The following is a 13500-nucleotide window of genomic DNA, read 5'->3' as shown; positions in this document are numbered from 1 at the left end:
ATTCAATGCAATCCATATCAAACTACAAATGGCATTTTTCACAGAACTAGAACAAAAAATGGCACAATTTGTATGGAAACACAAAAGATCCCGAATGGCCAAAGCAATCTTGAGAAAGAAAAACGGAGCTGGAGGAATCACGCTCCCAGACTTCAGAATATACTACAATGCTAAAGTAATCAAGACAGTATGGTACTGGCACAAAAACAGAAATACAGATCATGGAACAGGATAGAAAGCCCAGAGATAAACCCACGCACGTATGGTCACCTTACTTTTGATAAAGGAGGCAAGAGTATACAATGGAGGAAAGACTGCCTCTTCAATAAGTGGTGCTGGGAAAATTGGACAGTTCCATGTAAAAGAATGAAATTAGAACACTCCCTAACACCATACACAAAAATAAACTCAAAATGGATTAAAGACCTAAATGTAAGGGCAGACACTATTAAACTCCTAGAGGAGGTGCTGGGAAAACTGGACAGCTACATGTAAAAGTATGAAATTAGAACACTCCCTAACACCATACACAAAAATAAATTCACAATGGGTTAAAGACCTACATGTAAGGCCAGACACTATCAAACTCTTCGAGGAAAACATAGGCAGAACACTCTATGACTTAAATCACAGCAAGATCCTTTTTGACCCACCTCCTAGAGAAATGGAAATAAAAACAAAAATAAACAAATGGGACCTAATGAAACTTAAAAGCTTTTGCACAGCAAAGGAAACCATAAACAAGACGAAAAGACAACCCTCAGAATGGGAGAAAATATTTACAAGTGAAACAACTGACAAAGATTAATCTCCAAAATATACAACAGCTCATGTACCTCAATATCAAAAAAACAAACAACCCAATCCAAAATAGGCAGAAGACCTAAATAGACATTTCTCCAAAGAAGAAATACAGATTGCCAACAAACACATGTAAAGATGCTCAACATCATTAATCATTAGAGAAATGCAAATCAAAACTACAATGAGGTATCACCTCACACCTGTCAGAATTGCCATCATCAAAAAAATCTACAAACAATAAATGCAGCCATAAAAAGAAACGAAATGGAGTTATTTGTAGTGAGGTGGATGGACCTAGAGTCTGTCATACAGAGTGAAGTAAGTCAGAAAGAAAAACAAATACCGTATGCTAACACATATATATGGAATCTAAAAAAAAAAAAATGGTTCTGGTGAACCTAGGGGCAGGACGGGAATAAAGACACAGACGTAGAGAATGGACTTGAGGACACGGGGAGGGGGAAGGGTAAGCTGGGACGAAGTGAGAGAGTAACATTGACTATATACACTACCAAATGTAAAATAGATAGCTAGTGGGAAGCAGCTGCATAGCACAGGGAGATCAGCTAGCTCAGTGCTGTGACCACCTAGAGGGGTGGGATAAGGAGGGTGGGAGGAGGATGCAAGAGGGAGGGGACATTATGGGGCTATACATATGCATATTGCCGATTCACTTTGTTATACAGCAGAAACTAACACAACATTGTAAAGCAATTATACTCCAGTAAAGATGTTAAAGGAAAAAAGAAAAAAAAAAAAAGTCAAAGAAGAAAGAGCTTGCTGGAAACTTTCTCCAAAGGAAAATCTTTCAAGAACCACTCTCAGCTGCAGGAAGGGAAAGTTCCCACACCAATTTGATCAGCAAAATAAATGGGGGCTTTGAACAGTGCGGATCAACAAAAGAATATCTGGTGTGACTGAAGGAAGGAAATCTCTGGTTAAACATCTAAAACTGCAAATGGGTAGGAACTGATTAAATGTAATGTCAATCTCATGAAATCAGTCCTAAATGAATCTAAAATTCACACGTCACAGGTTTCTAAAGTCAATTTAGCACGTACCAATCTGGTCAACAAATAACTTTCCGATGCCCTGCACCAGGTGCTACAAGCAAGGGGAGAAGTAAAACTGGACCTGAGTTCTCAATTTCTCATCCAGTTGAGAAGGCCAAACTAACAGAATGAAAGGGGCATAATTAAATGCCAAATTGTGCAATACTGATTTTAAGTTGAATATAAATTCAGAAATGAGAGAAATCAGTGTTGGTTGGGGTGGAAGAGTTCCTGGGAGGCAGAGTAGCAAAAGACCCCCAATGAACCCAGACATATTCTTCTACAGGCCTGCCTGCAATTGTCACCATCACTGCTGTGCCTTTGCATTGTGGTTATTATTGTAAAACAGTGTAGGATAGTGGTTAGATACACACTGGCTTTGGAACCCGCTTGCCTGGGTTTCAAACCTGGCTCAATCACTTATTAGCTGTGTGATCTGGAGCAAATTAGCCTTTCTGTACCTCAGTTTTCTCATTTATAAAATGTTTTATAAAAACTAATCTGTTTTATAAAAACTAATCTGTTAGTTTTATAAAAACTAACAGATCCCACCTTATAGAACCGTTAGGATAAATGAGTTAACGTATGTAATTCACGCAATGAATTTATAATTTGGTGTGCATCAGAATCACCTGGGGAGTTATGTAAAATATGGGGTCTGTAGAAGTTAAAGAAACTAAGCTCCCTAGTGCAGCTAATTATATTTGGGGAGATGGTGGTGGAGAATTTTTTCTTTGAGTGTCTTATTTCCAAGCCACTTGTTCAGCAGACCATTTCACCTGTGTTCTAGGGTGTTTCTCCTCAACCTCTTGCACAATTTTGCCGTGGAATATTTTTGGTGTGTTAGTTTCAATTTGGAGTATATCCAATTTTTTAAAAAATTCATTTATTCTTGACTTGTTCCCTTTTGTTGAAACTTTGGAGTATAGCTTAGTTATAGTTTAATCTTTCAACATTTTCAGTGTGTTATCTTTTTTTAATGTAATGAAGTTATAATCAACAAAATGATAAAGAAATGAGAACACAGAGACTGAATTAAAACAGTAAAAATAATTAAAAAATCAATTTACTGATGTTTAGAGGAAGCATGCTGTTAAAGAATTAAACCTAAAACTATGGAGAATAATGGTACTACCCAAAGTCAGTATGTATTAAGTTGGGGCTTTTTCTAGTGCAACAGCAAAAGCTCTCTCAAACCAGCTTAAGTACAAATGTGAGTTATTGGCTCATGTACCTGGTAAGTCCAGGGGTAAATCTGGCTTCAAGCACAACTGGATACGGAAACACCAGTAAAGTCATAAGACTTCTCTCCAGACCTTGGCTCTGCTTCTTTGTGTTATTCTCATTCCCTCCTACTACATACAGGTGTCTTGGTGGGGCAGGGAGAAGGCCACCAGCAATTACTGATTCACGTTTTCATGGCTGATAACTCTAGGATAAGGTGTCTTTCCTACCAGCTGCAGTTAAAAATTCAATGAATTATGCCATTTGCTTTATTTTGGGTCCCTATTACTCTAGCCAAAAGGATGGGATTCTCTCATAGGCTAGGCCTGGCTCATGTGCTGATCCCTTGACCACCAGTGGGGTGTAATATTGGAAATTAGAAGAAGTATGAATGTAGGGGAAACATTGTGGAAGAACGACAAAAAATGCTGATAGTCTCCTCCTTCTAACATGCAGCGATAAACACGTATCTTTCTTGCCATATATAATTCAAAAAAGTGCTTTAATCTAATATAATTCAACTGAAACACACCACTCACCTTCCAGTGGGAGACAACCCCAAGACACACATTGGTTCTACATCCTGCTTGCTGTGCCACATTTGCAGGTGATTTGCATTCCTCCCAGTCAGGCCTGGAAAGCAAGATGGGCAGCCAAGAACAAAAGCCATATCAATGTCTTTGCAACTTAATGCAATGAAAAATCCATATATTCTTTACTAAGCACAAGTAAACTCTATTAGTTTCTCTCTCCAGCCTAAACTGAAATTATCAGAAGGTAAGTTGCATAAAAGTATCCAACTTGTAAAAGAAATTACTTTCCAACCCTTAGAGAGACACAAGCTAAAACAAAATTTCGTATTACCTATTGCTCTTAGAAAATTAAATCTATTTTCTAGTTCCTTAAAAACAACAACAACAACAAAAAACTTCAGTTAAACAGGAAGTTTAAGAGACCCATGTCACATTTTAGGAATTAACAATGACTGTTAATAAAGACTTCCTAAAGTTTATGTTCAGCTATTACAAGGATGATAACTGTTTTGTCTTGAAGGGATTCAGTTGCATCGTACATTGAAATGCCAATTACGTTTGACTACTATTCTATACTGATTTATCCAGACACTATCCGCCCTGTGGGAAACACCTAAACTTTCAGCCTTCACACATGGTAACACTGGGAAAATATCAGCAATAACCCCTTGTTGCCAATGCTGGTTACTTTCTTACAGTAAATGACCCTGCATCTGTCTTCCTGGTTTGTGCACTTACGAAAGAATTATTGTTTGATGGAAGTGTTGCTGAAGGGTGTAACAATGACAAATTGGACCTCCACTTATAATGAGAATCTTGGGGCTGTGTGCAAATAAAGGTCTGAGCAGAATTTTTTTTGAATAATTGGGAATTACATACATGCATAAATTTGGATATGAAAAATGTAGTCACAGATGAAAGAAGCCCTTGATTCATCAGACAAGTTGCCTTAAGAAAAAATACAATCATAACTAAACATTAAACCTGCTGCTTAAAATATGTTAAGGCTTTTAAGCAAACCAGGCTTTTAAACTCAAGGCAATCACTTGGTTCTTTGCTCACACTAGTTTGGATGTATTTGTGTGAAAACTGGAGGAGACTCCAAAAAGGCCAACAAACAATTATGAATGATCAGCTCTAGTTTTTGATTCTTTGCGATTCCTTGTAAATTATGAGGCCAAGAAAATGTTAATTTGACCTAAGTGAGATTAATGTCCACTGCCTTGTAAATTTCCCATTCAGGGCGTTGAGTACCATACTTTCAGCTAAGAATTTTGAAGTTAAATCTTTTTTCTTTTTTAAACTTTGGTCTTAAATGAAAATCTTTGTCTTAGATTGTATTAGCTACAATCTCAGATATTTCATGTTTTATGTAAAATGACTTAGCAACAACAGCAAGTTTTAATGTGTGAGAAACTATTTGCTGGAGAAGTCAATCAACCATGTTGTTCCCATGAACACGTCTCCAGTTCGAAGAGGTACAGTCTGATACATTTATCTGCCTGTTTCTGTTTACCCTGCATTTATATTGACATGATTGAGTACAGTGTTTTTCAAACTCCAAGTCATGCTGTATTAATGAACAGTGAAATCAAAATACAACCAGCATTTAAGATCTTTTTCTTTATGAACACTTTAAACCATATATAAAGTCGAGAGAATAGTAAAATGAACTCCTATACACCCACCACCCAGATTTTAAAAATAGCAAGATATTCACACTTGCTTCTTATGTCCTTTTGTTCTAACTTTTATTCCTTGGGGAGGTTTCTTCAAGAAAATTGCACCCAGCATGTTAATTTACTTCTACATATGCCAGCATGTATCTCTAAAAATATACAAGTATTTTCTTACATAGCAACAGAGCCCATTATTACACTAAAAAAGCAATAATTCTTGTATTGTGCATTATACTCGTGTCTAAAAAATGTCTTCTTATAGCTGGTTTGTTTGAATTAGGATCAATCAGCATTTTAAAAAATGAAATAGAAAATAGATAAGTATTTACTTATAAGTATTTACTGATGGCATCACATGTAGCAAGGCTCATTATTGTTTTATAAAATTTTTTGGTATGTGTGTATCTGTGTCACTTATAAAACATATTTTCTTACCATTGGTCATAGTCATGGAAGTGTGAACACCACTGGTTTAGAGATTCTCTCCTTTACTCGATAGGCTCTGGGCAGACTTCTGTGTCCAAAAACACTTTCTGCAGTTCAAGAAGGGATGTATATACAGAAAGGAGAGCTCTGTATATTTACTTTTACTGTTCCCTCTGACTAGAAGTCCTCTCGCCATGATGTCTACTACTTAACATCTTCCCCAGCCTACGAGGGCTGAAATATCATTCCCACTATGAAACCTTCTTCTGTTCTCCTGCCTGGCTATCATTTGGCTTGTCTCTTCTTCATTCTACTCATCACACTGCCTAATGTAATGGTTATCTATATACAATATGTGTTTTATCCTCTCCTATAAATTAAGCTCATCAAATGTAGTATGAATAATTTCTTTGCCCTGAATGTAACTTGCCCCGTGCTTTGCTTACACTAAGCATTTAACAACTGGGAAACTAAGTTAGGAATTTGGGACACTGGCTATAGATTATTAGGCAGTAAAGATGTTGGGGTCAAAAACTGGACCCCAAGGAGAGACTGGAGAAGAACCCAAATTCATGAGGTTTAGACTTGTTTATGAAAAGCAACAACAATATTGATGGTAGTAACATTATTTTTCACAGTTTCCTATGTGCCTGTAAGTACGTCACTAATATTCCCAAATAATCCTGGGAGGAAAGGGTATATATCACCAGTTTTACACATTAAAAAAAAAAAGCAGTTAAGTACTTCTGCAAAGTCTGGCTTCTAAACTGTTAAAATTCTGTTCAGAGGCTATTCTATTTACTGGGATGGGGACCCCTAATTTTCTAACCAACAGTTGAACGCATTTCATAGTTCTGAATAACTGAGGGAGAAACCAAGAATGCTCAACCTGGGCTTCTCTTCCACTTTGTCACATCTTCTGGAGACTAAAGGAGTCTGAGAACAACTTGGTTAATTACGTCTGAACTGAAAAACAGGCAAAACCACTCTTTCTCTCTTACACACACACAGCACATACCTACCATGTGTTAACAGCTATTCATCCTTCAGACCTCAACTTAAAGATCCCTTCCCTGGAAACTTTTTTGATTCCTAGGTGAGGCATACTCGCTCAAGGAAACATGTCTCTTTCCTTCAGAACCCCTGTTTCAGTGTTTAATTCATTTAGTGTGATTATTTGATTAATATCTGCCTTGTCCCTTAGAATGTAACTTCCATTAACAGTAAGGACCATGCCTGCTTTTGCCCATCATATTTTTTCCTACACTTAACTTGCTGCCTGGCAGAACTTAGGGGTTTAATAGTGAATACATTCATGATTGAATAAATGAATGCCTAGACAAATTTCATCAGTATTGCCTCATACTTCAAGAGGAAGCCTGGTACAAGAACAGAGAGAATCTTGGTTGGGGATTAAGGGTTTCAGAGCTAGAAGCAAGTAGAAAAGAATATGCATTCATTCTCACTACTACCTCTACCAGCCTCATTGATTCTGCAACCACATGCCTGTCTTTCCTTCTGTGACATTGGTTGGACTGTCTGGATTCTTACCTAAAGTCAATCCCTTCACTTTTGTGCTGGATCCCATCCCGTCTTGCATATTCAATGTACTCTTTCTCCATCTTATGCTGCATTATCAATTTTTCACCCCTTACTGCAGCACTGTCTGGTAGAATTTTCTATGATGTGCTGTCCAATATGGTAGCTACTAGCTATATGTGGTTGAATGTGGTTAATTAATAAGGAACTGAATTTTAAAATTTATTTAAATTTAAATCTCCACTTCCCCTTCCTTCATGTACCCTTAAACTTGCTTCACTCAATCATTTAGCTCAACATGTCACCAAAATGGCTCTTCTAAGCATCACCAGGGACCTCTGAGTTGAGAAATCCTATGGTCAATGTTGAGTGCTCATTTTACCAGAACAGCAGCATTTTACATGGTTGATAATTCCCATGGTTGAAAGATTTCTCTCTGTTATTTGTGAACTCACTACTCTCTCTTGGTTCTCCCCCTACCTCTCTGGCTATTCTTTCTCAGTTTCTTGTGCTGGATTTTCATCTTCACATCCTCTAAATACTTAAGTGTCATAAATCTCAGTCCTTCGACCTCATCTTTTGTCTATCCATATTTTCCTCCTAGGTGCTTTTGTCCATTTCTCATCCATTTCTATGGCTTCAAATAATAGATACAGACTGTAAACTCCCAAGTGTATCTCTAGCTCTGAACTCCAGACTTGTTTATCATACAGCCAACCCCCTACTCAAACTTGACATTTGGATGTCTAACAGGCACTTCAAGTTTAATATTCCAGATTACTTTTGATTTCACCTTTTAAATCTGCTTTTCCCTCAGTCTTTCCCTTCTTAATCAGGGCCATCATTATCTCTCTAATTACTCAGGTCAAAAATTTTGGAGTCATTTTTTACTTACATCCCATAGCCAATCCATCAGTAAATCCTCTTGGTTCTATTTAAATAGAGTGAGGATCTGACCCTTTTTCATTCTCTCACCTGCCACTCCCCTTGTCCAAGCCACTACCATCTGTACTCTGGATTATTGCAAAAGCCTCCTCACTGGTCTCCCTACTTTTATTTATCCTTATTCCCTTAAAATCACCTTTTCAAACAGCAGCCAGTATGATCCTTTAAAAATGCAAATGGATTCATATCACAACATACTAAACTTTCCGATGGTTTCCCATCTCATTCTGAATAAAAATCAAAGTCCTTTCTACAACACTCTGCATGATGAGGCCCCGAACTACCTCTCAGATCCCAACGCCCATGGTCCCCACCATCCGCTTTGCTCTTTCTTCTCATCCACACCGTCCTCATTGTTCTCCGAGGGGGTTAAGCGTACCACCCTCAATTCCTTTCCCCTTATTTATTTTACATCACAGTTCTTATCTGTCTTCCCAAACTAAACTTTGGAGCCAATCGAATCAAAATCCAGACTTGGTCTGTTTTGTTCTCTGCTGTATCCGCATCTCAAATAGTGCTTGGCACTATTTGAGAACACTATTTATATGTTCAATAAATCAGTGTTGAATGAGTGAATAAATAAATTATATCCTAGTGCCTAGTAGTATAACCCATTTAACCTTTTATTTGGATCTAATTTTTCTCATCTCTCAAAGGAGAAATGAGCTGGATAACCTCCAAACACATTTATTCAGTAATTATTTAATGCAACCTACCGTGTGCTTGGCACTGGGTAGGTGCTTCCGCTACAGGAAAAGGTCGCACAGTTCCTGCTTTCAAGGAGCTCCTTGTCGGGCTTCCAGGCTTCCGGAAAAAACTTCTGAGCTTTCACCTGGGAATGCTTAGAATACAGCTAGGTGAAGAGGGCGTTGGAGATGTCTGTACTTGAAGCCTGTTCTCGGCGTCCCACATAACTCCGATTGCCCCAACAGATACTGAACGGGCAAAACTTTGCTGAGAAAGCTGCTCTGAATTGTGTTTGAAAATACATACATAACTTGACTATCAATTAGTGTTTTTACAAACTGAGATGGCATTATCACAGTACTGTTTTAAAAGTTATGTTTATGAGTCGAAACCTTTGGAACTTGTAACCCAAATTTACATATATAATACGCAAAAAATCTTTAAGTTGATTTACATGCACAGGGTACCCTTCCAGGTCGTAAGGCTGGGGGCCTCCTATTTTATCCCCAGATTTGGCTCAGGACTTTTTTTTTTTTCAGGACTCTTAATTATACTTTATCTTGCTGGTGCATTTACTGAAGGAATGGGTGGGGTGGGAGTTGGGGAATATAATGCGTTCACCGCCCGTTTTAAAACTATACGATCTTCGTTAGAATCCATCCATTTCATAAAGCAAGGCACTGCTCATGGACTTAAAAGTTGGACCTCCGTATACCTTTACACTGTCCCCTGGCCCCAAGCCCACAAGTCACATCACATTTAATCTTGGAGGCCCCTAGCACAGTGCAAAGGTCCTTAATGTTCTTCCTGTCCCACACTTCTGACTATTGAACTTTCCTCTCAGTAGGCGCGGCATCTTGGGCTTGGAGCAGGAACCGCGTAACGTTGGCCACAACTCCCGCACTCTGCAGAGAAACGTCCCGCACTCCGGGATCTTCACAGTCGGCTCTTCCCGAGAGTTCCCGGGTGTTCTCGCTAGTTGGCCCCCCGCAAGCCCTTGCGCGAACCTGGGAGGAGTCGACCTCTTCCGACTCTACCAACTGAAAAGTGAAGGGGTGGAGGGACTGAACATGATGACGTGAAGGAAAGAGAACGGGAAGAGACGCTCCCTGGAATGATATATCAAGCTACCTTATAATGCACATATCTCGTGGGGATCATATATCCTGGGAGAAACAGGTTTTTCCATCTTCCAAGTTATAACAACTCGTGCCTCCCCCTACGTCTGGCGCTCCCGGCCTTTGGTCTCTCCCGCGCCGGCCGACCCCGCGGTCACGTGCTCCCCCTGTCCTTCTTGCCCAGCGTGCAGCTTAAGGTGGGGACGGCCGAGGCATGGCGGCCCTGCTGAGACCGGCCCGCTGGCTCCTCCGCGCTGGGGCGACCCCGCACCTCCCGCTCTCCCTGCGCCTTCTAGCGGGCGGCCCGAGCCGGCCGCACGCCGCCTTCTGTCCGCGCGCCGCTCGCGCCGGGCCCGTCGCCGGGTGAGTGCCCGGCCGCTTTCTCAGCCCGCCTGCAGCGCGGCAGTTCCTCGGGGTCGTGGACGTGGGCGAGGGCTGGGTCCCACCTGTGCCCTTTCCACACTCTCCTCGTTGCTCCAGGGCCAGGCGTCCGCGGGCCTCGTATCACGCTCCTCACCGGGGGGTTTAGGGTGACAGGGTTGGTCGGTTTCAGAAGGTTACGGCCACGGTCGTGGCTTGCTTCCTTCATGGATCTTGCTATCGCCGCCTCGGACTCGGTCTTCCTGCCCACGGGTTATCGACGTCCTAAGAAGCTGAGAGGGGCTTTGAAGGCTGCTGCCGGGGGTCAGGTGGTACTCTTCTATGATTGACCGGCTCGGGTGTTGTCTCAACGTGCAAGCGTCATTGGTGCTTACTAACAATCTAGGACTTAAGTTTCGAGAGGTTTTGTTTTGGAGGGAGGATAGGTTGGGAATTTTGGGTAAGCTAGGGGTAGCTTAGAGGTGGAAGTTTAGTTATCATCGGTTTGGGTTTTTGCCTCCGTTTTTTTTAGTGGAGTTTACCTCTCAGTATTTAAGAAGATGTGCAGCGGGTTGGGAGTTGGGACAGTAGGCTCTGCAAGTGTCAGTGAATGGATAAGTGGACACATTCTAGGCACTCTGGGAACTGGGGGTGCCAAGGCAAATTAAGTTCTCAGTGGGTGTCAAATGTGTGAATAAATGCTCTCATGGATTGAGGTTTATCAGGAGGTAAGTTTGGTTTTGACTTTGCCAAGGAGAGGATAAGGAAGCTTGATGAAGGTGTTAATTTGAGTAGTATTCTGATCGCCTGAGAAGGGTAGATGGGCACTGAGGTTTTAGAATTGAAGAAAAATTGATTTTGAAAGACTAGTGTTTATAAATAGAGGTACTTTGGGAGACAGCACAAGGACTAAGAGCTGAGGATCTGGAGTAGGCCAGGGCTGGACTGCAGGCTTCTCTATTTGTATTATGCCACTGGACAAGTTATGTAACGTTGACAGGCCTCAGTTTCTTTAGTTATAAGATGGGAGTAGTAATGGTGTTGGTTACATTGCATGAGGTTATCTATATAAAGCTCTTAACAGGGCCTGGTTCCTAGTAAATGCTGTATTAGTTACTATAATAGTAACAGTAATAGCTTTGATTGCATGGATTTTTTGTGGTCCTGCTTGGAAACCTACTTTATGTGTAGAATTACGTGGAGGAAATGTTTTAATGACTTCTTAACTTAGTTACACATCTTTGGAATGTAGTCTGCTTATGACTTGGAGCCTCCCTGAATTTTCTCATTAAGCCTGAACAGTTAACCTTTAGAAGTTGTGCCTCTGCTTTCACAGATCTACACTTCTTGGCTTTCAGAGAGGTTCTTTTGAGAAAGTTGTGCCAATTATTTATATTTTTCTAGTCCTTAACATCCCTGTGAGGCCAGGGGAGGGTCGATGTTACAGTTCATCTTCTCTGTTGCATTTGAGGAAAACAGTAGGGGGAACACAATCTAGTAGAAAGGGTGTTGGTCTGCTCATCAGACCTGGGTTCCATTTACTTGCTGCGTAACCTTACCTAACCTTTTTGATCCTCAGTTCGTTGTCTGTGAAGTAGAGGTAACAAGGCCTTTCCCCCTTCTTTTAAAGCGCATTTCTTGTCATTCAGGACTCAACTTAAATGCTATCTCTTCAGAGAGGCCTTACCTCAACACTCAGTGCAAACCCTATTTTAGTTGTATCACGGCATGTTTCACTTGTCTGATATTATTTATCTGCTCGCTGCTTGTTTCCTTAGAACTTAGTCTTGTTCACCACTGTGTGATCAGCTCATAGCAGGCAGTATACAAGTATTTGTTTTCTTGTTCTCGTGGACTCTGAACATTTTGTATACAGTTTCCTACCCACAGCCTGTAAGCATGCTCACATCTTTCCCACCTGAAAAACAAAACCTTTCCTAAAACTGGGTTTAACTCCACATGCTCCCCAGTCTCTTCTTCTTGTCTGTACTCCTGTCTCCTTCATTTCTTCACTTCGAATTCGCTCTTTGACCCACTGCAGTCACACCACTGGGAATAGCCATCATTGTTTTATTTATTAACTTTTTATTATGTATTTTTAAATTTTAGAATTTATGTGCCTTCAGGAACAATTGCAAAATATTGGGGGGGAAAGCAATAAACTAAAAATTACTCTTAATTGTATCACCCACAGAGAGCTATTGAGATATGTGTGTGTGTGTGTATATATATAGAGAGAGAGAGGGAGAGAGAGAGAGAGAGGGTGCTTTTAAAATTAGGTATGTGTGAGATGTAAGTTTATTTCATTTAATTTTTTTAAGGGACTTCTTAATAACCGGATCCACTTTTTTTAAAATATAAATTTATTTATTTTTATTTTTGGCTGCGTTGGGTCTTTGTTGCTGTGCGCGGGCTTTCTCTGGTTGTGGCGAGTGGGGGCTACTCCTCGTCACAGTGTGCGGGCTTCTCATTGCAGTGGCTTCTCTTGTTGTGGAGCACAGGCTCTAGGCCTGCGGGCTTCAGTAGTTGCGGCTCGCGAGCTCTAGAGGGCAGGCTCAATAGTTGTGGCGCATGGGCTTAGTTGCTCCACGGCATGTGAGATCTTCCCGGACCAGGGCTCCAACCCATGTCCCCTGCATTGGCAGGCAGATTCTTAACCACTGCGCCACCAAGGAAGCCCCCAGATCCACTCTTAAGACCTTGACCTCTGTCATTACTGTCTCCCATTTCCCCCTTAATGAAACCCTTTTATTGGCATCGATGATGACACCACTCTTTCTTGATTTTATTCTCTTTAGAATTTTTCTCACTTTGTTGCATCCTTTTTCCTGTGTTCACCTCTTAAATGCTGATATCTTTGGGGGGTGGCGGTGGTTGTCCTTAGTCCTTTTGTTTTCTCATTTTTTTTCATTCCCTTTGGGCGACCTCTTCCATTTTTAGGGCATCAGCCCATACCTGCCTATCTGATGATGGCAATATTTTCCCTCCTGGAGGTGCCTGCCTGCTACTAGGCACCTCCACTGGTTGAACTATAGGTACTTCAAACCCATACATCTCAAACTGGATTCATCACTTTGCTGTACACCAGAAACTAACACAACATTGTAAGTCAACTATACTTCCATTTTAAAAA

At 40.7% G+C, this 13500-nt stretch overlaps 2 protein-coding genes across 9 annotated transcripts in view; one reads left to right on the top strand and one right to left on the bottom strand.

The window, feature by feature from the left end:
* LOC102983463 (uncharacterized) overlaps nucleotides 1–9912 on the bottom strand; it is a 75012-nt gene extending 65100 nt beyond the window's left edge. For 4 of the 5 annotated variants that reach the window (XR_448167.3, XR_008618893.1, XR_008618892.1 and 1 more), the window contains exons 1-2: nucleotides 8919–9912; nucleotides 3620–3713 (exon numbers count right to left, since the gene is read on the bottom strand). Coding sequence is in view for 1 of the 5 variants with exons in the window: in XM_055089162.1 (XP_054945137.1) it covers nucleotides 3620–3713; nucleotides 5728–5743 (110 nt within the window). In the remaining 4 variants the exon portion in view is untranslated. Of the gene's footprint in view, nucleotides 1–3619; nucleotides 3714–5727; nucleotides 5826–8918 lie in introns of all 5 variants that reach the window. The other variant, XM_055089162.1, reaches the window with a different exon arrangement.
* A 277-nt stretch (nucleotides 9913–10189) lies between these two features.
* The window catches only part of LRPPRC (leucine rich pentatricopeptide repeat containing), a 114261-nt gene continuing 110950 nt past the window's right edge, over nucleotides 10190–13500 (top strand). For 3 of the 4 annotated variants that reach the window (XM_055089158.1, XM_055089160.1, XM_055089159.1), the window contains exon 1: nucleotides 10190–10370. In XM_055089158.1, the coding sequence (XP_054945133.1) occupies nucleotides 10222–10370 (149 nt within the window). In that variant the 5' untranslated portion in view covers nucleotides 10190–10221. The remainder of the gene's footprint in view (nucleotides 10371–13500) is intronic. The other variant, XM_007113599.3, reaches the window with a different exon arrangement.

Source organism: Physeter macrocephalus, chromosome 12 (genome assembly GCF_002837175.3).
Source record: "Physeter macrocephalus isolate SW-GA chromosome 12, ASM283717v5, whole genome shotgun sequence".
Classification (NCBI taxonomy): domain Eukaryota; kingdom Metazoa; phylum Chordata; class Mammalia; order Artiodactyla; family Physeteridae; genus Physeter; species Physeter macrocephalus.
Note: the sequence above shows the minus strand (reverse complement) of the source record. Positions and strands in the feature narration are given on the sequence as shown.